Source organism: Phoxinus phoxinus (assembly GCF_949152265.1).
Source record: "Phoxinus phoxinus genome assembly, chromosome: 15".
NCBI classification, from domain to species: domain Eukaryota; kingdom Metazoa; phylum Chordata; class Actinopteri; order Cypriniformes; family Leuciscidae; genus Phoxinus; species Phoxinus phoxinus.
In genome coordinates this window covers 14,476,304-14,502,271 of record NC_136890.1, presented here as the reverse complement: position 1 = coordinate 14,502,271, position 25,968 = coordinate 14,476,304, and the positions used below count along the sequence as shown (strand labels likewise).

The 25,968-nt window shown below is 36.8% G+C and overlaps 3 protein-coding genes across 5 annotated transcripts; 1 reads left to right on the top strand and 2 right to left on the bottom strand.

Annotated features, from left to right (window-relative positions):
* Positions 1–1,129: 1,129 nt before the first annotated feature.
* Positions 1,130–4,929, top strand: LOC307011115 (phenazine biosynthesis-like domain-containing protein). 3 transcript variants are annotated; one of them, XM_079636462.1, is made up of 11 exons: positions 1,130–1,308; positions 2,289–2,330; positions 2,475–2,571; positions 2,650–2,748; positions 2,833–2,942; positions 3,050–3,079; positions 3,158–3,246; positions 3,326–3,501; positions 3,599–3,661; positions 3,794–3,920; positions 3,955–4,092. In XM_079636462.1, the coding sequence occupies exons 1-10, from the start codon at positions 1,267–1,269 to the stop codon at positions 3,904–3,906; spliced, it is 861 nt and encodes a 286-aa protein (XP_079492588.1). In that variant the 5' UTR covers positions 1,130–1,266; the 3' UTR covers positions 3,907–3,920; positions 3,955–4,092. The 3 variants fall into 3 exon arrangements, with proteins under 3 accessions (XP_079492588.1, XP_079492587.1, XP_079492589.1); XM_079636461.1 differs by having other exon boundaries at positions 3,794–4,929; XM_079636463.1 differs by lacking the exon at positions 2,650–2,748 and having other exon boundaries at positions 2,937–3,079; positions 3,794–4,811.
* Positions 4,806–10,850, bottom strand: unc119b (unc-119 lipid binding chaperone B). Its single transcript, XM_079636464.1, has 5 exons — positions 10,427–10,850; positions 9,932–10,045; positions 8,779–8,887; positions 8,225–8,397; positions 4,806–7,871 (listed from the first exon to the last, which is right to left on the bottom strand). Exons 1-5 carry the CDS (start codon positions 10,653–10,655, stop codon positions 7,759–7,761), a joined length of 738 nt encoding a protein of 245 aa, XP_079492590.1. The 5' UTR covers positions 10,656–10,850; the 3' UTR covers positions 4,806–7,758.
* Positions 10,851–11,558: 708 nt separating this feature from the next.
* Positions 11,559–25,546, bottom strand: mlec (malectin). Its single transcript, XM_079637051.1, has 6 exons — positions 25,139–25,546; positions 24,154–24,358; positions 22,364–22,542; positions 22,006–22,182; positions 19,132–19,189; positions 11,559–14,602 (listed from the first exon to the last, which is right to left on the bottom strand). Exons 2-6 carry the CDS (start codon positions 24,353–24,355, stop codon positions 14,361–14,363), a joined length of 858 nt encoding a protein of 285 aa, XP_079493177.1. The 5' UTR covers positions 24,356–24,358; positions 25,139–25,546; the 3' UTR covers positions 11,559–14,360.
* Positions 25,547–25,968: the final 422 nt, after the last annotated feature.

Sequence of the window (25,968 nt, the reverse complement as noted above, 5' to 3'; positions counted from 1 at the left end):
GGTACGGTACCCCAACGGAAGGGTACCCAAAAAGTGGTATGGTACGGTGGTACGGTTCTGCATTTTGGTACCATTCACAACTTTTGATAGCGGAAACGCAAATAATTGCGTACTGTTCTGTACCGCTCAGTGGAAACTAGCCATTTATAGTGTTAGGGGTAGCTAAGTAAAATGGGGGAATAAGACCCCCCCCCCCCCCCCCATTTGATCAGCCAACGTGTAATAGGAAATAAATAAACATGCGCTAATTGTCATATATCGCACAATATCAAATATTAAAAGAAAGATTGCCCCCTACTGGAGTAAGAATCAAGCCCCCCATGGATATACTTTTACAGAATGTATAAATAGTTTTGATATAATATAAATAAAAATACTAAATAAACTATTTAGGCTAAAAATGTATTTTGACAATTTACTTGATTTAATTGAATATGCCTACCAATGACAATCAAAACAGAACACCAGTAGCTAACAGATTCATCTGAAAGGTAAAATCATTCTATGCCTCGGCTATTTTCTTTGCAATAAGAGTAAATAGTTAGATAGGCTCCTATTTCCAACTTATTTTAATACATTATAAAACAGTAGGCTATGCAAAAATAAGATTAATGTAAGCTAAATGATTATATTTAGCCTATACAATAAATGCCGCCTTATTGGGACAAGACCTCCCCCTCCCCATAAGCACTTTATTATTAAATAACCGTTAGGCATTTTAATTCCACTTTTCACAGATGTTATTAATATTTTTTGAAAATAATAGACTTTACAATCTAATATGCTATGGTAAAAAAGGAGATCGAAGAGATCGCAAAAGGCGGACTCGAACTCGGGTCGATCGCTACAATAGTATGTGTCATATGCGCCCACGCCATTGTGGATAAACAGATAGCGAGGTTTTTTTTTTCTAACCTACACCTCAACCAAACTTTAGTATGTGGACTCCATAGACAGTATATAAACGGTGGACTCTGAAGATAGTTTGGCAGAGGCAATGATGTCTTTTTTTAGGCAATGGTCTCATGAGGTGGAGCAAAAAGAAAAGCGCCCATTGGATGTAGGCTATAGCGATAAAAAAAGAAGGGAGGGTTTTACATTGTTTTTACAAGGTTTTACATTGAATCAGATAAACAGCTGGCAGGCATCTCAACTTCATATTGCATATTCAATAAAGTAAAATCTCCTGAGACCTGGCTGGAACTTCGACTCAGCTTTTTTTGAGACCACAACTGAAGAGTCAAAGACAGCGAATTTGCCACGACAATGGAAATTCCGATATTTACTGTTGATGCTTTTACCAATGTAGGGGAGAGCGGGGCACAACCTAACGCATTTTGGTTTTGGCTCAATTATTTAAAAAATAATTAGGTTAGATTAATCTTTTTTTTACACAAGAAACATACACATCTCTGCTACAAATGAACACTTAAAGTTTTTTTCTAGGACCTTCCATTTTCGTACAGTTGCACTGAAAGTGACAGAAGTGCAAATGTTACAACTTACCCCATATGCGGGGTTAGTTGTAACAGACAGAGGGGTTAGTTGTAACACTTGTGTGTAACACACATAATTCAGTACTATTTTATCTGTATAGTTTGATATTGTTTGTACATCTGTATAGATAGATATCCATACATCCATCCCTCATCCAATCATCCTTCTATTATGGATCAATATCATGGATAGAGATATAGGAAAGGGCTGAACAGTTTTGCATGCAAAATTATTATTATTAATAATAGTAACAGTAATAATAATAATAAAAACAAACTTAAAATCACATTTTAAAGTGTTTATTACATGAAAACAGGCAATATTTTTAATAAATAAACAAGTGATCAATATAGTAAACAAATCCCATAGCCTACAATATTGTCAACACTTGGCGGCTTGTAACACTGTGTTACAACTAACCCCGCTGTGTAAAAAATATTTTAAACCTAGCTAACAGTTGCTAGGAGTTGCTGACATGTTTCAAAATGGTGCCATGTTTTAGCCAACAAGACAGTGATTAAGGCAATATAAAGTTAGATTTGGTGACGTACACACACAACTCAGAAACAGAAAAATACGTATGATGAAAAAAAATACTTAGATGGTGTCAAAACACTCTTTGTCCCGTATCTTCACAAAATATAATCAAAACTTTTCACAAATCCACGGGAGACCGTCTTCTGGCAGCGAGAGAAAAAGAGCGTAAACACAACCCGCGTGACCCTGAGTAACTACGTAAAAGGTCCGTGTTACATTTAGCCCCGCGTTAGGTTGTGCCCCGCGCTCCCCTACCTTTCAAAGGTAATCCTGCTGCAGTATGTCTTATAGAGAATGTAAGTAGCTATTACACTATCACAAGACTAAATCTAAATGCGTATATATTCTAAATACGTTAACGTATAGATTAGTTATTTATTGTAATTAAATGTAAATGTGTTAGCGTGTTACAATGTTATGTTTCTCTGTTATACATTTAGGAGCTACAAGATGATCTTTACCAAAGCATTGCGGCAGAGATGAATTTATCAGACACTGCTTTCATCACAAAACAGAATTCTATGGATTTTACCTCAGGTATTCTGCTGCGGAGATGCATCTTGAAATAATCAAACATCTCTGTATTTACATTTAGGATTTGATGTATTTTGAAAGGGGCAAGGTTTGGGTTACGCTGGTTTACCCCCAAAAGTGAGTATCCACTTTGTGGACATGCAACACTGGCCTCAGCAGCAGTGCTCTTTTACCTTAAAAGTAAGCAACTCTCACCCTGACAGTAATCTTTAACTAAAAACAATGGACTGGTGACCATTCTAAAAGCACAATATCCTCACACAGAGAATGTCAATCCTGTTGTGGTGTTTGAGACTATGAGTGGGGAGCTTATCGTGCGCCAGCATGAAGAATCTCTAATAATGGACTTCCCCTTAAACAAACCACAGCCCCAGGTATGACCAAAAGACACCTCATGGACACTTTCTTCAACAAAACCAAAAAAATGGAGTGCAATCAAGTGGTTGCTTTTGGTCTGAAGTTTTGGATGTTTCATTTGCAGGACCAAGATGAAATCAAGGACCTTTTGAAGGTAACTGCCAGTTTTATTTCTGTTTTTAGAATGACTACAGAAACTATTTTGTGTCACCATTTTGCCTTACGTTTTCAGGCTGCTGTTGGAGACTTACCCATTCAGGATGTGTTCTACAGTCCAGCCATAAAAAATCTAATGATTCGTCTAGCTGACACATGCAACAGGTACTATGACTAAATCCTATGTGAAGTATGCTTCTGTATGCTACATTCTGCAGTGTTGTTAATTCTTTACTGTTGGCAGGTCTGATCTTATGTCTTTGAGGCCAGAGGCAGAGACTCTAGTGAGAAATGAGACCACTGGTAAGATTAAAAGTCTCATCGTCACGTTGAAAGGAACGCAGACCTCTCAGTCTGGATATGACTTCTACTCCCGTGTCTTCTCACCCTGGGTTGGCGTCCCTGAAGATCCAGTCACTGGTGAGCAGAACATGAGAAATGTGTACAATGTAAACTCATAAATATTACTAAGCCAATACTAATCAATGCATTATACTACAAACTTTATTTCTAATAGGGTCTGCACATACAGTCCTTGCTGGCTATTGGTCTGAGAAGTTGGAAAAAAAGAAAATGATGGGTAACAGCCTCCTTTTCCTTCAAGTCATGTCATCACAAACACTGGAATGAAAAAAAGAATGTTATTCCAACATTAAGAAAACAAGCTGCTCAGATTAAGATATTTATCTCCTCTATATTTGTTTTTTTTTAGCTTACCAGTGTTCCAGTCGTGGTGGCGAGGTAAAGCTGGAGATGAGAGATGACGGTCGAGTGGACATCATTGGTCAGGCGCAGATCATTCTTCAAGGAATTCTTAAAATCTAGACAAACTTGCACAACCGATTCATTGAATTTGCGGATAGTTTTGATGGAAATCAAGCGCATTCACTTTCCACTTCTGTTTATATTCTTGTGAAGGTGCATTCTAAGTTATGCGCCATTTAATCAAATTTATACAAAAGTTCGTTCTGGTTCTCGATTCTGATTGGCATTTTGATTTTTTATGTCTCATATTGTGCCCTTCTTTCTGTGTCAAGGAATCTGCGTGCACAACACAGTTTTCGGCTGCTGAACTGGGTGACATTTCTGACATAGGATGTTTAAGTGGACACATTACATCAAATATTCTACAAAATTATGAGTTCTCATGATTTTGGGAATTATATCTTTACTGAAATCATGACTATTTTTTTTCTCATTCAAATTATTCATGAATGAAATGGAAAAACTCAACCTTGTTTACAACACCCTGAAACAATGAGAAATACATATTATGTGACGGGATTGAGTTTTTATGCTAAGAATGGCCACTGCTCCTCCTGTAGGAGAGTACATCATATGGCTGCAATGAAATAAGTATGAGAAATAAGTCACTTATGAATACAAATTTAATTTTGAAAATAAAATAGCAATATATATTCTATATACACTATGTAAAAATAGCAGTATTTTCTTTGTAATAAGTAAATAGTAGTTAGACACAATTTGCATCTCAGTATTTTAGTGTAACAGTATTGCAATAATATATTTAGTGTAAATGATTATATTCCATTAAATTAGCAGTTATTTGCAAATAGCGATAAATGCTTTATGTCATATTTATGTCGTAAGCAATAAAACATATTTTGAGATGGGATTTAAAATGATTTGCTGTCCACGTGACGTTGCTGCCACCTTGTGGTACAATATTGGACTTTACTGTGGAGTCAAGAATAAAACAGATAAAGTTTATCAAATGTATTTTATTTATTTCTCTGAACAGAAATCTCTGAAATTTATTTTGCGTTTGCATCTAAAGTAAATGTATCTTCACTGTAAAAAATAAATAAATGCAAATGTTGCTGCCTTAAATCTTTAAGTACAATCAACTTGGATGTTTAAAGTCATTTAAACTTAAATTACATTAAACGGACTTAAAAAATTAGTTGAATCTTGTATAAAATAAAAAAAAGTTGAAAATTGCTTAACTTATTTTGATGAGTTGGAGTTGACGAGTCAGCAATGCAAAACATGTTTTCATAACTTGTTGATTATCATTTTTTACAGTGTGGATTTAAAGATGTTTAGCTTTTTATTGAGAAAACAAGACAAAAATACTGAGGAAGATAATTTTTTGGCATGAATGAATGCAAGATTTAATGACAGGACTTTTTTAATGGAATGTTTGTTTGCCTTAATTTGTGCAAGGGTGACTTAAGACTTAATTCACAGAAACCCTGTAAATGGCTCATAAAAAAAAACAAAAAAAAAAACGCAATGTATTCCAGTTGACATATTACACAACAAATGTAAAGCATGAGCAGTGTTCCTAAAACAGCTGCTATGACTGAATCCACACATTACTGTCCATGATATACAATAAACTGAATATTTTAAAGAATAATAAAGACATAATTATCTCTCTCTCTATGGGGTTACAAAATAATTTGAAGACACTGAAAAGGGGGGAGAATTGATTTAGTTTAAAATCAAACAGCACGAGTATAAGGCATCAGACAGACATGCAACCACGAATACTTCACAAACATGGGTCCTCTAGCCTCACATTACAACTTCTCTCTATTAAGGACACTTAAAAATGTAAGAAAGTCACCTGACCAACTGACTTGTTTGAGAATAGATTGAGAGTTGATGACTGACTTTGCGAATGAATAACAATGGGTATCTTGCAACCGTCACATGATTTGCTTTGATCATGAGCTAATCAAATCAAATGAAAATGCATTAAATATGTAAAGTTAGGCATTTCTTGGTGGGTATCCAGCTTTTTTAATTTAGTTTTTCAGCCAATCACATTGCCTAATTCACAACCGCTATTAAACATCCTGAATCAGAGTGAGATGAAAGGTAAACATCAAAGCTCGGAGACTGATAGAGGCTAAACAGCTTGAAAGGTGCACAAGGACACCATGTTGGGAATCCCATCCCTTTCTGTGTGTGACACGAGTGAAAACATGCTTTCTGGATGTACGCACAGCTGAGCCTGACATTAAAAACCCTCGTACATGACACACACAGATGCCCTACGGCCAGATCCCTACAGGACTGAAACTACACACACCATAAGAAAAGTCCACTTTTTCTATCAGATAAAGACTTGACATAAAGCAGTTAGACAAAATAAAACAAAGTACATTATAAAATGGTCAGTTTAGGGTTGAACATTTTGGGGTTATTTTGTTTTTTTATCAAAGATATTAATACTTTTATTCAGCAAGGATGCATTAAATTGCTCAAAAGTGACAGATTTTAAATGTTACAAAGGTTTTTCATATAAATGCTGTTATTTTGAACGTTCATCAAGAATCCTGAAATAAATGCATTGTTCTCCTATAAAAAAAAGATATATATTAAAAAGCCCAATGTTTTCAACATTGATAATAAGAAATGTTTCTTCAGCATCAAATCAGCATATTAAAATTATTTTTGAAGAAATGATACTGAAAATTCAGCTTTACCATCACATAAATTTAAATAGAGTTATTTTAAATTGTAATAATATTATATTACACAATATAACTGTATTTTTGATCAAATACATGCAACCTTGGTGAGCATAAAAAGCTTCTTTCAAAAACATTAAAAAAATCTTACTGACCCCAAACTTTTGAACAGAAGTGTAGTTACATAAAACACTGCAACTGTTTTAGGGTACGTTTACAACAACAACGAAGTACTAAAAATGGAAACGTTTTTCCACATACAGACAACAACATTGTCAAAATGATCCCTGTTCACACACATCTGCAAAAAACGATTAAAAACGCTGTATTCTGCTGCCAGGCCAGTAATTGGCGATGTCACTTTGTAAAAAAAACATTACACGCCTATAGACGTCACCGTTTTCACAAATCCTTGTTTTTGTAGTTTAAACGGAGGCGTTAACGGTATCATTTTCAAAAACTTGCACTTTGAAACCCGTTTTCAAATGTTTGCATTTTCAGGCCCTCAAAACGGACAGCTAAAACGCATAGTTTTTAGCTGAAAAGGTGTCGTGTAAACGCCCCCTTTGGGGTCATGGTGAAAACATACCACATCCTCTTTAACTGGACTGTCTGGACATACTAACCCTGATCACGTGTCTGAGATTGTTACAATCTGTGATGATATACCCCAATAATGCCGTTCTACCCCTAATGAACTACAAAAACTGCAAATCTGTGCAAAAACCCTCTTTTTGTTTAATAACCAAAGATGTATGTGACAGGATCGCTTCATTTTAGCACATTTGAACAAAGCTGTAGCATAGAAAGACCCCCTTCAGATATTCAAGATTCAGTTTGGTTAACAGGACTTCAGAGCTTAAAAAATCTCACAAAACAAGACACAAGGTGGTGTTGGGTGCGAGATGTAAGAGAACAAACGTTACAAAACAACAACTCTTCTATTGTAGTCGCCCCTAAAGCAGGATGACAGGACAGGAATTCTTCAGTTCCGGCTTGTCGAGGAGAAAGGCTCCGCTTTTTTTGGCCAAGTCCACAAGTAGTGTGTGCAGTCTGTGGAATGCAGGAACTTCATAGAAGGAATGGTCATTTCCAGTTGGGTGGGTCGATGCTGCCAGATCGTAATGCTGGTGACAACACCGTGTGTTGTTGGTAGCGAGGAGACGGTCCTGTATTTGCATTCCACGCAAACACTTTTCAACAGACTATGGTCAGGTTTCCTGCTGGAGCGGCGCTACTGGCCCCCGTTGTAAGCGTAGTCTGCCTTGTTGTGCATGATGAGTTTGTTGTCCACAAAGTAGAAGCTGTCTGATCTGGTCTCATACGGGTGTTCAATCATCAACCGTACTGCAGGAAACAAAGGAACGCCACTTTAACAAATGAAAACGAACACGTAATGCGCCGTCCTCTATCTGAGCACAGGCAAGAGAGAGGTCTGAAATTTGATACAAGCCTGACAGGACAAGTGAGATGTCAGACAAAGTCAGGTCAATGTGTTACTTGTTAAGGAATTGGTTACTCCTTTGTATAAATTAATCATTTCTAGACATTTTTACTGGAAAACGAGACAAAATTACACAGTAAAAAAAAAATCGTACATAAAACCAAACAAAACAGCACGTCTGGTTTAAGAACTAAAAGATCTGTTATATTCATTACAGGAGTATAGAGTTAGTTGAAATAGCAACCAGAACACTCACTGAGGTCATCTGGGAGCTGAGGAAACTCGTAAATATGTTCGCACGTGTTCCGACTGTTCGGGATACAGAAGCCGAAGTCAAAGTCGAAATTCTTCAGGAGGCGGTCTTGAAAGTAATGCCTCTCAATCATTCTGAAATTGGTAACCGGTCGATCGCCAACTGTGAACTCCACACTGAGAGAGTGTGAAAGGAGATAAGAGACATTACACACCAATGCACAAGAGCATCAATCCATGCACTAAAAACCCATTCAGGTCAGTTTGTTTATTGCTAAACAAGTGCTTTATGTCATCCGATAACACTAAATTAAACGGATAACATGACAATCGACTACACAGACTGAAGTCTGCTCATGTTTACTGCACAACTGAAAGAATTACTGAGGACAAATCATGATTTATTCATGATTTCTGTGGGATTTGGCTAATAACATTGCTCAAGTGTTGCAGCAGATGACACAAGCTCCTTTGTTTCAAAACATGAGCTGGTCAACTGGATTTCAGAGCCACTGAGGTTTGTTTACACAGCAGAATGCACATGGCCGACAGACTTACGTGGCTCCGACTGTGCGTAACTTAAGGAACGCCGCTGTGAACTGGTATCGAACGAAACGCCCGGCACTGGTGTCAACGTCTCCGTTTTCCTCGTCCTCCTCATTAAGGTCTGAATGCAACAAGTTGAGAAAGAGTGTACGAGTCAGGGTTATTATAGTTAACTAAAACTAAACCATGAAAAAAATAATAATAAATAATTACTTGAATAAAAATAATTCATTTAAAATGATTTTATTTCAGCTAGTAGTCAAGGCAACATATTTCATTTAGGTTATGTTGATGTACTAACTAAAACAAAATAATTTTTTTAATAAAAACTATATAGCCTACCGGTAGGCACATTTTAAAAAGTAAACAAAACTCCTAAAACTTTAAATTAAAATGAAAAAAATTGAATCTCATTCAAAATATGAACAAAACCTATGATAATGAATCAATAATAATAAAATAACAAATGCCTTTTGACCAATATTTCTATTACTTTTCCAACTGTTCATGATTACGGCATAAGCATTTTCTTTAAATCATTTTATAGAGATTGTTTTAGGCTATTATATTTATTTATGAACAAAAGTATTAATAAAAAAGGCAACAAAAAAAAAAGAACTGAATGTCGCTCAATGGAGGCTCAGAAAGCCAAATTGTCCATACAGAGCAAAACCAGAAATATAGATTAACTACAGAAATTCCAATTAAAATGACATGATAAAATTCCCTCATATTTCAATAGCCCGGTACAGCAGAAACCTCTAAATAAATTTGATACCATAGAAGTTGTGGTGTAACGCAAGTAGCGGCAGATCTTTTCTTCTGTATTTCGATATACATATGCATTATTGAAAAAGTAAAGAAAAATGAAGGTTGTGGCTCTCTATCCATCGGTTGTTGATTGGATGGAGGCAAATCTGAATGCGAGCTTGAGGTCGACTGTAATTAAAGCACAGGGTTTCAACACTAAATGATTTAAGAAGTCCAACATACAAATCACCAACAAGTCTGTTTACTGTAAGATCCAGTTATGGCACTATTATTAAAAAATAATGTCAAAAGAAAAAAAAACTCACGTTAAAAGTAATAAAGTTAGTTATGTTAAAAGAACCACTGTGTGGTGTCATCTATTAGTTTAACTTGAGGACAAAGAAAGGAAACCTACCACAGTGTGGAGGTTTGGCAATCTCAAAAAGGACTGTCCCCGTTTCCAGGTCTCTGATCTTAAAGCGTGTGAAGTCAATGTTGTAGATGTTGTCCTCTAGTTTACAAAGATAGTCTGTGGAGAGAAAATGTGGCATGTACTTCAGTAATACATGGGAGGAACATAGTATATACTAGTAATCTCTGAATAAGAGACTGAATTGAGTAAACACATGCAAGAATCTGTGCACTGAGAACTCACATCATGTGAGAACATGATGCAGTATCCGCAGTGCTTAATTGGCCATGTTTAAAATAGACATTAAGTGCTCTCTGGAAACTCATTAAAATGTCTTGCATGGATTGGGCCTCTTACTATATAAAGTAAGTAGTACACACACACATGTAACGTTACTCAGAAGATGCTGTAACGTTAACTCATAGCACATGCACATTGAGAGCTTCTGAAGAGTTGTGAGATGAAGCGGGTATCATAGCGCTGTCCCAGAGCTCTTACCGCGAGTGACTGCGCGGAGTCCCAAAACTTCATCCGGAGTGATGTCTCTCCCCAGCGCCCGCAGCTCGTCCTCCGTTACAGGCCGTCGGTCCACTTGATTTCGTCGCGATTTCAGCCTTTTCAGAACGCCGCCTCCGGTTTTGCGTTCTCGGGAAGCCGCCGCCGCCGTTGAATCTGAGCCGTTAACGGCGGCGGCTGCCGTTTCGTTGCGGGAGCTCTGACTGTTCATCTCTCTGAAATTTAACTTAGTGTAGCGTTGAAGCGCGAACTAGTCTGCGTCTCTACTGAACTCGACGCTCGCTGAATGCAAGATGGCGTAGCGCGTCACTATGGAGAACCTACGCCGACAGGACTGCGCTCTGATTGGCTGAAGGCGTTCGAAAGTTGCTATGGTTACCGTAATTTAGGTTTGCTTTCTCAAGTCTCCCCCATCAGCTCACGTCAGTTTATCAAAAACAGTGTTTAGAATGTTATTATTCTTCTGAGCCAGTGCAGCTATTTTTTAAACTATTATTTTATTTTAAGTATTCAGCCTCTATTTACTTCTATCGATTTCATCTAATTTTCTCTGAGCCACTGTAATGTCGTGTACATCGTGTTTTAATATTTTATTTTTTTCTTATAAATAAAAATACTATTTTTTTCCCCATTTTTTATTAATTGGTTGTTTCCTTTATATCCTTTTTGTTTACTAATTGTAACTTTTTTTCGTAAATTATTTGTTCATTGATTAAGCCGCCTTTAGCTTTTCGTAAGGCTCTTATTAGTAAAAACAAAAAAGTCATTGTTTATATTATATTTTTTAAGTCATTGTAACTTTTTTTACAGTTTAAACGTTTTGTTCATTAATTAAGCAAACTTCAGCTTTTGGTAAAGGCACTATATTAGTAAAAAAAAAAAAAATGCTTTTCATTATATATATATTTTACAAATGTTTTAATTTTTGTTCATTATTTGTTCATTAATTAAAAAAACTTCAGCTTTTGGTAAGGCACAATATTAGTAAAAATACATTAAAATTTCAATAATTATAGAATTGATTTATAATCTCAAGTTTAACTATAATTGTTATGAATTATGAATGAATGAAACAATGAAAATGACCTCATTAAAGATACCTTCAAGGCCAGTTAGATAAAATAGCACATTTATTAAAAAGAAACAGCAATAATTTGCAGTTCCCACTTCAGAAACCTTCTCTAAAGACAGTGTGGGCGGATAACTTTTCCAATACTATTTCACCAGTTCATGTTCTCTTCAGTTCTGAGGGAGGAGGCTAAAGAGGGGACAGGTAGTTTAACATGACTAACATTATAAACACAGAAACTACATCCCTCATAAACGCAGCAGTTGGTGTGGTGTGGATGGAGTAATACACATGAGCTCTTCATGAAGGAGGACACAATGAAAGGCCTCCATGTGGTCTTTGGCTATTGTCCAAGAAGTTGTGCATCTGTGCAGGAAAAACTGAACAACCTGTTTTTCAGATGACAAAAACGATGAAAAACTCAACCATGCAATAACTCAACCTACAGAAATAAAGATCAGAGCACAAAAATGGTAAAGCACACGAGGATGTATTCAAATTTAAGGCAACAAGGAATCAAAAGTACACAATGCATGACAAAAAGAAAAATAAACAAATCACACAAACAAACAAAAAATGATTTTAAAACAACACCAGGCAGTGCAATAATTCACACTAGTAAAAACATCATAAAAAAATACAAATAAATTCAAAAGATCCTGAGGAAATAAAAAAAATCAACTACTTCCTGGAAAATAAAGTCTTTCAATATTTTTAATATTCAACCCCTTTTGCTTAAATTATACAACATTAAAAAAAAACAAAAAACTGCAAATTAACAAACCTCAATACAATCCAAGCTCTTTCTGACGATCGGTCAGTGTGTCTATGTGGATGCAAATTAAACCATTATCCACAACCAAACAATTGTTCAAGGCTAGTCTTCCGCTCAGCCAGATATTTAGAACCCAGAAAACCCAATAGAAATTATATGAACGAAAAAAAAAAATTTTTTTAAGAGAAAACAATAACCGTATGGCACAACAAACCAAGTACCTTATATACACATGCACCGTGTAAAAAGTTTTTAAGAAAAGAAAATGACTTTGGCGACGTTAAGCGATCAACTTTTCTGCAACTCGATGTTTTTATGATTGTTTCCTATAAAACCAAGGCAAAACCTGCCCTCTCATCCAACTCCTCTTGAGAAGGTGAAGGCCAAGATAAGTTACAAGTTCACACAAGAGACGGGGTCAAACGGACAGGCGGCGCTCGCACGTCAGACAGCACAGTGGCATGAGCACTCGGTTGTGGTCTGATGTTTCAGCAGTGTGAGAGTTGGTCTCTTGATAGCACACTAAATCACATTTTTAAGGCAGGCTTGCTTGAGCGAAACAGAAAGGAGCATTTCAAAAAACAAATAAAGGGGGGGGGGGTGCAATAAGCAGCGAGGGATGCAAACAGTCTAAAAAACGCAAAAAAGTGACAAAACGATACCAGTTACAGAATATGCTGAGAAAAAGAGCGATGGATGAGTTGGAATGCAAAAAGCATTCACTCAACATATGCTAAATGACAGCACTGAACTTTGCCACCTTGAGGACCCTTTCACAGTGTGTGGCAGGCTTGTATCTGTTGACTTCTTCCGCCACAAGCTTTTCTGGTGGTTATCTGTGAGCCGCTACTCCAAGTATTTTTAGTGGTGTTGTTGAAAACGGTTGAACCAAGAGGAAACTAACAGTGGCAAAAGCAAACATGGTAACATGACAAAGAACATCCTGACTAAAGCATCTATCGTTTGTTTCACCGCGTAATAGGTGACCGAGCCCTTGAAATGTCAATTAAGATGCCAATACTAAGATGCTATCCCAGACACATCATGTACCAATGAGAGATGAGAAATTAAAGGAATTTGACACTTTTAAAATGCACATTAGTCGAATACAATCTTATAGTTTCTGGGACCCAAAGGCCAGTGTATTGAAGACCCTCTGTTCTAAACTCGAGGTGAAAGGGAAACAATTATGCTCTCTTTTAATAACGAACGCATGCAGTTATTCAGACACCAAAATGTCTCTGTAAAATGGGAAAAAGAATAATGTATATCTCCTTTGTGCAGCTGGAGATTCAATACGTTTTGCTGTGGTCTGAAAATATGTGATATGCTTTTCGAATCTTACAAACAATGAAAGAAGCTGCAGGAACTGAATGAGAGAAGCTAGCATGAGTGTGAGGGAAATAGAAACCATGGTCTCAAATCACTTGATAAAACAAAAAACGCTTTATGATTCGCCACTGAGGTTTAGATGCATTAAACAAATGATTGACAAAGTGTCAAAAAAAGGTTCTGAAAATTCTTGTACCATTTCTGCCTCCCACCAGAGCAACAGGAGAAAACAAAAAAACAAAACAAAAACCAGCAGATCAACACCACAGCTGATCAGAAAAAAGCTCCAAGCCAATAACCCTCCATGAGCTGGGACACGTGATCTAGGAGTGTCCTCAACTTTTCCTCAGTATCTCCTGCTAGACCAGACAAACCAGGTTTGTAAAGTGGTTAGTCCTGTGCGTGTCTGTGCATTTAATCGGTACCTCTCTGATCTCCTCAAACTAAAATTGGTATTAAATGTGTACAAACACAAGCACAAACACACGCACAAAATGAACTCGCATTCGAAATCCTTGTATTTTCAAGGTCACCTCTTTTTAAAAAAACCAGCAATATCTGAAACATCCTCGTTTCTGCATGTCCCTCGCCCGTTATTTGCTTTCTCTCTCTCTCTCTGTCTGTTGTGATGTCAGTCTATATTTCTGCCTGTCCCCACGGCTGTGCGCCCCTCCCCCCACCCCTCCACAGCCCGATGTCCGTCCTTTCTCCTCTCTCTCCCTCTTGTTCACTTGTTACCCTCAAAGGCGGCAGAGGCAGAAGAGGGTTGGGATGAAGACCCCGAACGCCACGAGTATAGGGAACATCAGGCTGCTGTTGTCAGCGGCGTACGGGTTGGGGGTGCGCGGCCCGGACCGAACCGGATTCTTTGGAGCGGTGGATGCGCTCTTCTTTTCGCCTTCTACACCCTCCCCCTCCTCCTCTTCCTCCTCCTCTTCCTCTCTCTTTTCTAGTCCAGGATGTGGCTGTAGTTTTGGCACATCTGAGAAAAAACAAGTTGTTATGAGAAAGTGCAAACCCCCCCAAAAAAGATGCAAAACAGCAGAATGGATACAACAGAGGAAAGACAAAGAGTAGGGCCCTCTGAAATAGTTTTTTTCCCCAAATTCCATTTCCCCCTCCCCAAATTCTGCTTTATTCCATTTTAATTTTACGGATTCCATTTTTTCCGCTTTCATTTTTAATGGTTAAATCAAAATGTTACACGTCTAATTAATTAAAATAATGAAACTTAGAATAAAAATATATTTTAAGTGCCCTAGAATGAAAACTTTCCCCCAAAAGTCTGCTTTATTTTTTTTTTTCCAAATTCCATGTTTTCTGTTATTCTCTGAATTCTTTTTAATGGTTTGATTAAAATCATCAAAAAGCATGTCTAATCAATAGAATTAATAAAAGTTTATTTAATAATTTATTACAATTTGTACAGTGATAGGGCCCTCTGAAATGTTATCAAAACATGAAAGAAAAATTATGAAAATCCTTGATAATAAGTGAATAAATTAAGTATGTAATATACAAAACAGGGGTACAGAGGACCCTTTCATACAGGGACATGCAGACCATGCCGACTTTATATTTATTTAATATAATATTAACAGACACTAGTCCTACCACGATATAGGTCCTTCTTTTGATTTATTAATCAAAAATTGGCCAAATTCCATGACATTACACCAGTGCTTAATTTGTAAAGTGAGAGGGCCCGGAGCGCAGAGGGGGGGGGTGGACCCGGCGACTCAAAACGGGGGTTGGAGGTAGCGGAACAAAAAAAAAAAATTACACTGCCTACGTAGCTTCTCTGCAGGGACAGCATGTGCTGAGTGGGTGCTGCTAGATCATTGACGGGGAGCTGCGCAAAACTTGGTCACTAAATAGCCTATTTAATATTCAGTTATGTTAATGATCACAATTAAAGTTTTAATTGTATTAAATTGAACAAGCGCAACATTCAGCATTCAATCAAATAGGCCTATTCTAAAAGATGTAGGCTATTATTAATAATAATGTTATTTCAACACAATATCTCATTATTTCGAAATAATATGTGTGCGTGCATCTGTAAATCCGGTGACACGTGTATTGATTTTTTATTAATAAACAAAGTGTTTTCTCTAAAAGTGTCGACTCGGCTGCAACGATGAAGTTGACGATCGCCATCTCCGTGTGAACGCGCTTATAGAGAGAAATGCACATAAATAAGCCTAATAATGGATTACATAATCAGAGAGTAGCCTTTTTCTTTTTTCGTTTTGAATTATTTCGTTTAAAGACATTTCAAGCTTTGTGTATTTAATGTATTTGTCATGTCTGTGTGAGGCATACACTGAGTTTCGTTAAGTTAGGATGTGCTCTAGTTTACGTGCAATGCAAGTGAGCGCGCTGGAGTATGGAGGACCAAACCTGCAGAAATTAAAAATGAATAAATAAATGAATAAATGTGACAAATAGATAAATAAATGTGATAATATAAAAATAAATAAAGGAATAAACGACTTGATAAAATAAATATGAAAATAAAATAAATTTATTTTTGTATTATTTTTCCCCTTAATGTATTTTCTGCTTTTATACATTTTAAAAAAATCGTTTTAAATTTTATTTATTGGTTATTTATTTCTTTTTATATTTATTCTTACATTTATTTATACATTTATTTATTTCCACATGTATTTATTTTTAGATTTATTGATTCATTTATTTTTACATTTCTTTGTCTTGTATGATAATTAGGTGGGTTGGTCTTGCTTACCATTGGTTCATCGTTGATGAAGCGCTTGCTCGATTACTCTGGCTTTGTATAGTGACGTCGGGTGGTGGTGACCAGGTGGTGACAGGTGTGTGGCCTACTATGGCGGACGTTTTACAAATAGCTAACGTTAGAGAGTTGCGCAATTTAGCAAATGAAGTTGGTAACGCATCAAATACTGTGTTTTTTAGATTAGATGTGCTTATCGATGTTTTAGGAGAGATATTTGCCAACATGAACGTCGAAGAACAGCCAGAGGAAAGGCAAGCTTGTTTGTCTTGCAAATCCTCTTCCTCTGTTGTAAGGCGTAAGTACGGTAGTCTTGCAACTTCAGCTAGAACGTGTAGGAAAGTAAACAAACCAGCCATCATTTTAGAAGTGAAGGGGATAGTAACAGAAGTGCAATAAAAACAATTCTGACCTGTCAACTTGACGTGTTTTATTTTTCTTGCTTTTAGCTGGCAAAAAAAACAAAACAAAAACTACTGAACAATAACCACCAATTTCTATAATATTTTATTAAACATTTTTTATGACAATTGTATGATATAAGTCAGTGGTTCCCAACCTTTTTCCCTCCCTATGTACATATTTAACAATCCGTATTCTACTAATTACTTCATATAAAAACGTTTTTAAAAAATCATATGCTAACAATGCCGATTTCAATTACAATTTCGTTATTTCAAATGTAGGCGCGTTGCAAGCGCGCTCATGACGCCGGCGCGACCACAACAGTGCCCAACATCAAATGGCAAACATAATGCAAGCGGAACGAAACTGCTCGTTATTGTGTGGTTGACGGACCGTTTATCAGTTTGGACCAGTGCAGCGCGAGCCGATCGTGATCATGCGACGCTGTTACTACACAGCGCTAATAAGAGATCCAGTAAAGAAAGCATTAATTTGCCACAGAAGTAATAACATCGCTGCGAGATCTAGAGAGAAACATTCACATTTCTCCGTTATTAACGGATCAAACATCGCGTGGAAACCAGGAAGAAACATTGTGCCGTGAATGAACCATGGATTGTTGGATTGTTCCGATTTTCCTAGGAGCCATTGGTGGTTGAGAAAAGCAACCATTTCAGTTATTTAGAGTCAAGATCTATTACAGAACAGTCATTAAACTAGAAAACCAACCATCCACTGGGTGTCTGACCCTGGGTGTGAAAAGTCTCCTTACTATCGATTATCTGGCCTGACGATTCTATTCGTGAGCTCTCAGCCAATGATGCACTGAAGCTACACAAGGACCGCCTTCCTCATTTCCATGTTACACATGGAAATGTAAAAATAAATGAATCAATAAATAAAAAAATAAATACATGTGGAAATAAATAAATTAATACATAAATAAATCTAAACAATAAATGTAAGAATAAATAGCCTATATAAAAATAAATAAATAACGAATAAATAAAAGGTTAAACGATTTTTTAAATGTAAAAATGTATAAAAGCAGAAAATAATACATTAAGGGGAATAACAAAAATATTTTTAATATAAAAATAAATTTGATTAAAAAGGAGTCATATTTATTTTATCAAGTCGTTTATTCCTTTATTTATTTTCCTATTATCACATTTATTTATCTATTTATCACATTTATTTATCTATTTATTAATTTATCTATTCATTTATTCATTTTTAATTTCTGCAGGTTTGGTCCTCCATACTGGAGCCTCCGTTATATTTGTTTCGTCGGCCTATTCATTAAATATATGCAATTGGTTGATGGAAAAATTTATTAAAATTAAGATACAATTTATACAAAACGAAATTCACTTTAAAGAAAGGCTTTCTATAACAACTTCAACGGTCAAAATCATGTCTGACCCGCTCCATGTCTCATATTGCGCATCCTATCTCGGTCGTGCTGTTCACTTTTCATAAATCAACATAAATGAAAAAAAAAATAAAAATTATATTTTAACAAATATGAAACTTTTTTTTAATGGCAACAGCAGTATAGTAGGCCTACATAGCCTACTCTCTATTTGTACAAATTTCTGCACATTAATTTAATCCTGAATTTTGCACACACAAGTTGAAAGGCATTTGTTCAAAAAAAAAAAAGTCACGGATAATTGTGCATGCATTTATTAGCCTAATCATTATGATACTAAAATCCTAACAAATAGGCTATGTACAAAAAATCAGATGAGCCAATAATATGAACGGTTAAGCATTTTCCTCCCATAGAAAATCATTAGGCTATACGAACGCTTAATGTGGCTTAATGCAGATTAGAATGTCCCCTTATTATGTCAAAATAACGTGATATCGATACTAGGCTACTGTGTCCACCATGGTCTCCTTTTTGATCAGCGGAAACGATTTTTGCTTGTTTGGGATCTGACTGTCCAGCGTAGCCTATTTGAAAAAGTTAAGCAAACTTTCCTGTCTTTTTGACATTTTTCCCCTGAGTGAAACGATCGAGGCTGACAGCAATCTCAACTCGTACAACAAGCGCGCAAGTCATGTGTCACAAACATTGAACACTACACAAACAGTAATTTTTTTTTTTTCATCTAGGCAATTAATTTTGGTGACACAGGAGGTGCCGGATCCAATGTCGGAGGTGACGGAACATGTTCCGGCGTGTTCCGGCTCAAATTAAGCCCTGCATTACACGTTATACAGCAAATTCCAGTTTTGACTAAATTCTGCGATTCTATCCGCGCTTTCCACATTACGAATCTAAGAGCCCTATGAGATGGACAACTAGCAACCCAACCAATCCCAGGGGTTCCTCTTACCCTCTAGTTTGCCCTTCATCACATATAGTGCACATATCTTCGGGTTGTCATAGTAACCCTGTGGACACAAGAGATAGATAGATTAGGGTTCACAGTGCTTACAGTGGATGAATGCATGCAAACACATGGAGAAAATATGCAAATCAATTCTAGTATATTCTGTGTGGCAGTTGGCCTGCAGAGTCTAACAGTGAATAAAAGGCCAAGGTGTGCAAAAGGTCAGTTCTGCGGTTCTCTGGCCCCATCGGTTTCGAACCTCAAAAAAGCATACAAATACTAGGCAACCGGATCAAAGTAGAATTCCGTGAACAGCTCGGACACAATTTGTCCAAGCACTGCATATTGGCAGGTGCAAAAGCATCAAAATTGTTCATTTTAAGAATGAGATGTTTTAACCGGTGACTGACAGATAAGCTAATGTGTGTCGCATCCTCATATCCATTAATGTCAGCTTCCCTCTGGATTCCCGTCATGCTCGATGTGCACGGTTCCGCAGAGACTAATCGCTGACAGAAACCCCACAAGCCAAATCCATTTGTTGTTTATATAAGAAAAAAGGAGCTGCTTTGAAATAATCAATTAAATTACACTACTGGAACAAAAAACGCTCCGAGAAACAATTAGTTTTGACAGAATTCGTCTTCTTGGAAATACTAAGCTTCAGTGTGCGTGACTGGATAACCTCATCACAATAAGCGATCAATATTCCTTCAGTGAAAAATAAAATAAATAACGAGGCTTATTTAACTGAACAATGTCTTGTTTATTCAATAAAAGATGGCTGCATAACTATCACTGAAAGATTTATGTTTGCTTTTAGGGATTTTACAACGCTGAAGCGGAAACCGTTGAGTAACTTGCATTCTGTTCATGTGAAAAATATCCTGTTATTGGTAAATCTACACTGCTATTCAAAGGTTTGGGGTTTTCATTAAAAAACAACAACACTTATTTAGCAAGGATGCATTAAACTGATCAAAAGTGACAGGCAATAATTTCGTATGAATGATGTCTACCGGTACTTTCTTTCTATTCATCAAAGTATCCATCATCAAAATATTTTACACAAAAATATGAAGTAGCACAACTGTTTTCATGCAGGATACAAGTTTTTTGAACACAAATCAGCATATTATAATGATTTCTGAAGGATCATGTGACACTGAAATGATGCTGAAAATTCAGCCTTGCATCACAGGAAAAAAATAAAATTTTAAATCTGTTAAAACAGAAAAGTGTTATATTAAAAACAATTTTAAATTGTAATAATATTTCACAATATTACCGTTTTACTGTATTTTTTATCAAATAATGCAGCCTTGGTGAGCATAAGAGAGAGACTTCTTTTAAATAAAAAATATTTACACACGCACGCACGAGCGGACGCAGGAAAACAAGTTTATGCAAGAAATTACTATTGGTTTGTAGTTTAATACATTCTTACGGATACTTCCAAGACTATCAGTCAAATTCAACAATACCCAAGTTTAGAGTAGCAGATCTTGCAACAACAATGTAGTTAAAATGAAAACCAAGACAATTCAAAATCAATTATTGCTAAATTTTCAATAGCCGTTTTCATTCAAAGTTGCAAATTTTATTAAAATTGTAATATTGCATAAAACATTTCCGACTAAAGCAGAGTTTACATCCAATGTGTTCAAGAGAACAAAATCATCACTTCTTGAGAAATTGCTCAGAGCGCACAGGCGAAACGCAATAAACGCTGTCATGTTATCATGTGTTTGGAAATGCAATCATGTGAGACGCTTCTGGGAGGTCATTATACCAAATAATTCTGAAGACAGACTTTGGCTCAGGCATTTCAGAATGATCAAGATGCTGTGCGATGAAATTGGCCACTGGTTAATCCAGTCATCCAATCACATCCACTGTTGAGGTAAAGTCACATGAGTTTTTTGTTGTGCATCGAGGGATTTATTCGGTAAATGTGTTTCCACGATAGTTAGCCTAATGCGCATGTCTTCTTATCGGATTAAAAAAGTATCCGCCTTAATTGAGCGAATGCGTTTTTTAAGCGTATCTTTAGAATTTAGGCGCATCTTGGCATTTCCATCCAGCATTTTTAAACAGATCTAATGACACAGCAGCACTGGCTCGAAAGGGCAAGTAAAAGGATCGGTCAACTGGCTCAAAACTGTTGCAGGTTCTGTGGGCATGAGGAGGAGGACGTGATACATTTGTTTTATTTTTGCCCACATGTGGCTAAGTTTTGGGTCAGTATACAGTTATGGTTAAGGACAATGAATATTGTTTTACGAATCACACCTCAGAATATTCTGTTATGTGTCTTTGAGGGTAAATGTACACACTTTTTGAATAGGATTATTTTGATGGGTAAAATGTTTCTTTTTAAAGGTAAAACTATATCAAATGTATGTATAAAACACTTTAAGAATAGAGTTTATTATCAGTATGTTGGAAACAATTATAGCAACAAATAACAACAGAATAACTGAGCATGAAAAGAAATGGAATGTCTGCTTACCTGAGTTAATCAATTTAATATAAATATTAGTTTTTTTGTTTTTTTTTTAAAGGTGTGCCATGTGTTATGTCATAAATGTTTTGCTAATTGTATTGTATTTTTTGTTCATTTATTTTTTATCAGTATTATTGATTTATTTTATTTTTTATTTTCTTATGTTATTAATTTTGTTTGCTTTGTGCTTGCTTTCTATTTACAGTATGCTTTCCTGTCATAACACTATGAATGTGTAGTGATTGTGGTATGAATGGGGAGCGGTTGGGAGGTTTGAAGCTTGTCTTGTAAAAAAAAAAACTGGCTCAAAACTCTCTCACACTGACCAGCAGATCCATATATGTAATAGGAAAATATAGGGTGACTCTTACCTTGACAAACTCTACCGTGAGTTTTCCATTAAAAGTAGAAACTTCACCGTGCACACTCAGTTTTCCTCTTTTTATCGAGAATGGCACTATTTCATCATGAGCCGTGCTGTGACCCACACGGTCAAAGATGTCCAGATCCTTCACCACAACATGGCCGTTTAAACGCACATCAAAAACCTGAGAAAAGCAAACAAAAGGGTTTCAAAAGACAATAAAAGAAAGGAGAAGAGAGAAAGAGATGTCGGGAAAACTATGAAATGGATACCTTGGAATATCATGAATTATTAATCATAACAACATTCAAATATCGACTACCAAGAGTGATTGTGTGCACCATGGATGCGAGCAAAATTCACACCTTTTGTTGAGACTGAGCAAAGTAAACCTCAGCATATTTCATGACCAGTATGTAGTCTCCTTCTTCTCTGATGGGTACTTCATAACCGAACGTATCCTCGTTGTATCGCTCCGTCTGGTAGAGAATCTGATCCTCCGGGCTGGAGCGCAGGATAGGCAGACGGACACCATAGTCTGATGCTGGAGCAAGGTGAAAAAAACCCCACACCAACAGAGCCAAATGGTGAGTTTGTGTGCAAGTGTTGTCACATTTCTTGTTTTATAACATGCTGAGCAAATGTCAAACCAGATTAAGGATTTCATAAACACGCCTCGTTTTGTTCCAATATCTATTTATAACCAACGAAGAGCCGAGTGGAAAATTAAGTACCACGTTTATATTACTGGTCATTATCTGGTGACAATGATGCAATAATGTGAAATAGGACAAATAAACCGAGCTTTAAAATGCACTATTCAGGCCCTGACATGTGCGCACTGCATTTCTCATCAGACTCAGGAAGTGACAGTCATCAAATTTCAAGTGACACGAACTTCCTGATATGATCAACAGCTCTAATAACAAACTACTATGAGCCAGACGAGCTGAGAACCAGTTATTCTCTTCATAATGTAGTATGATTGAAATTCTTAATACAATTTAAAATCATACTGTAATAAAACAAAACACAGTGCAACCGGAATACCTTTAATATTTTGTAATTCTTAAAGGGATAGTACACTCAGAATGACAAATCTGTCATTACTCACCCTCAAGTTTACGAATCCACGTGATTTTCTTTTTATCAGAGGAACACAAAAGATACCTCAGTCACCATTTACTTTTATCTTTTTGCTTCTAATGAAAGTGAATGTGGACTGAGACAAAAAATCTTTGGTTAATAACTCCTTTTGTGCTCCATGGAAGAAAGAAAACCATATGGGTTTGGAATGACACTAGGGCGAGTAAACACGTGTGAAAAAATAAGTAGCCTTTAGCATACTATACTCAAATTTAAAAGAATATTCACTGAATTTAATGTTTTCAAACACTTAACTGCATGTTATTTACAATTTTAAGAAAATGTATTACAGCTATACAACACAAAGTTGCTTTTATAAAACCTTACAATGCTGCTGCTGGGAATTCATTTCAATTTCACACTGGACATGGACACTCATTCATTCATTCCAGACCACCACTAACAATAGTATGAAGTTAAAAGAGTTGCAAAACTCGAGAGCATGTAGATGTTAATTTGAGAACTTGTACAATAAATATTTGTACTTGTACGCTAAAATTGTAATTGTACACACACAGCTCCGATGTGAAAACCTGTGAAATACAAATCTGAAGTTGAATGTTGAGATTTGCACTCGCAGACAATAGTCACAAACCTGTATTCTGAATTTGAAGCTGCAGACAAGTAGTCACAAACATGCAAAATGTAAGAATAAGTGCAACTATGTACTACAAGTTTGTGTATGTCATTGTATTTTTTCATTGAATGACATTTTACACATTTGTGACTAGGCTACATGTCTGCAGCTTCAAATTCAGAATACATTATTGATAGATTTTTATTTCACAGGTTTTCACATCAGAGCTGTGAGTGTAAATTTCACAAATATAAATACAAAATATACAAAAACGTACACACATGTATTTTAAAAGTTCTCAAATTCACTGTACATGCCCTCGAGTTTTGCTATTCCTTTACCTTCATACAAAAGCCACCCCTTCTTTTGCAGTCAAATACAAAGGAAAAACATAACACTCCTCTGCAATTCGTCACGTGCTCAAGTACTCACCTTTCCCCAATTTTCCTTCCAGTGGATCTTTTTTGAAATTAATGCCGTGCACGTCAGTGTGCGTGTCCCCGCCGGAGTTTACAGCCCAGATGACTCGCTCGGCTAGACTCGGGACCCCGCTCTCGGCATGACACACTTCCACCAACAGCCACAAAGCTGCAAATACGAGCCGGGCAGCACAGCGCAATGTCACCCTCCTCATAGCCTGCAAGTACGGAAAGTGAAAGAATGAAGTAAAGCCGAAGTGGAGAAAAGCGGTAAGGTGACCGTAGCCGGTGAACTAGAACTGACACTCGCGTGCGCTTTTTAGCCTGCGCTTGACCTGGGGTTTAAAACGGCAATAACGCGGTGTTAAACGCCGGGTGAATGGCCATTTTTAATCCTGGGTTATTTTTAAATGGAGTCAACATCACGTTTAACCCTGGGCTAGCCAGGTTAACGTCTAATTATATTAACAATGGTGCACTGAGTAAAACGACTGTGTGATAAAATGTGACAGCACGTTGTTTAGCAACAAACAACCAATCATAAACTGCCTCGCAGCTCAACTAATTTCATATTCAGACGCCTCGTTCAGTTGAATAAACTTTCACGCACTGTTTAGTTTCATTGTCCGAGAGAAAAATGTGAAATAGTGACGAAAACGGAATGAATAGACTATTTTTGTTTATAATATGTAGCCCTTTTTTTTAACGTGGCGACATTTACACAGATAAACAGGCAGTTAGCTCGTGCACGTCTCGAGCTGTATGCGTCCAATCGGCTTTACCGACATCATGCATATGCAAATAAGAAGGTTAACCCAGGCTATACAAATGTGCAGTGAGAAATCTGAATATCTAGGATTAATACCAAAACCTAGCAGAGTGAAGAACAATGAACAGTGTGACCATTTGAAAACGATAACCTATGGTCCAGAATGGTTAGCAAATTCATGTGTGAAAAGCCCAAAGCAATATAAGCTGAATATTTATGTCACTCTTACTGTGCAGTCTGCGAAATACTCTCTGTAGTGGACGGCCCGGCTCCGTTCAGATGCTTGGGTTGCTCGCTGTTGTTGAGCCGTCCAGATCGCCGTACATTTACCTGCCTGATAGTCGAGTTTAGCTCTGGGTGGTTAGCTGGCTAACTGACTTCCCTCTTGCTCTGTCATCAGTGTGGCAGCTGTAGTCTGCAGGTATATTTCCTCACATCTGCACCCCTGTGTACGGCGTGGGCTCTCTCTCGTTTAATAGATGATCACACCGTGGTTATTCAACGCTTATATGCTGCTCAACACAGTTATTTTTGAGCTTTTTGCGCCTGAAATCTCTGCAATTTCTGACCGGGAGGGCCGCGTCAGTACTGTGAGTATGTGTGCAGTCAGCAGCGCAGGTTGAAGGGATGGAACAGTAAGGAGAGGCAGACTAACCTGATAGTCAGTTTCCGGAGGGGGCGGGATTTTGCGAAGATCAGCCAATCACACAAAGCCGAGTAACAGGTTCTCTGACCTGATTCGCTTGTGATAGGAATAGACTCGTGAAGCACGGCAGATTCTGACCAATCATAATCGATGGAAGTGTCTGCAACCAGCGAATCAAGTGTATCAACTTTCACTCACTTCCTCACATAAATTAGCTGGCTTCATTTCATTGGTAACATTGTACATACGCACCAAAGGTGGGCGGGATTAGGTTAGTTAGAGAGTTGAACTGGAAAATGAATTAAGTTTTATTTTAATGACCAACGTAAAGAAACAGAAAAGCAATGTTACCTTATTAAGTACTTATTAGTACTTATATAGTAATTCATTGTATAATAAAAGCATAAAACAGT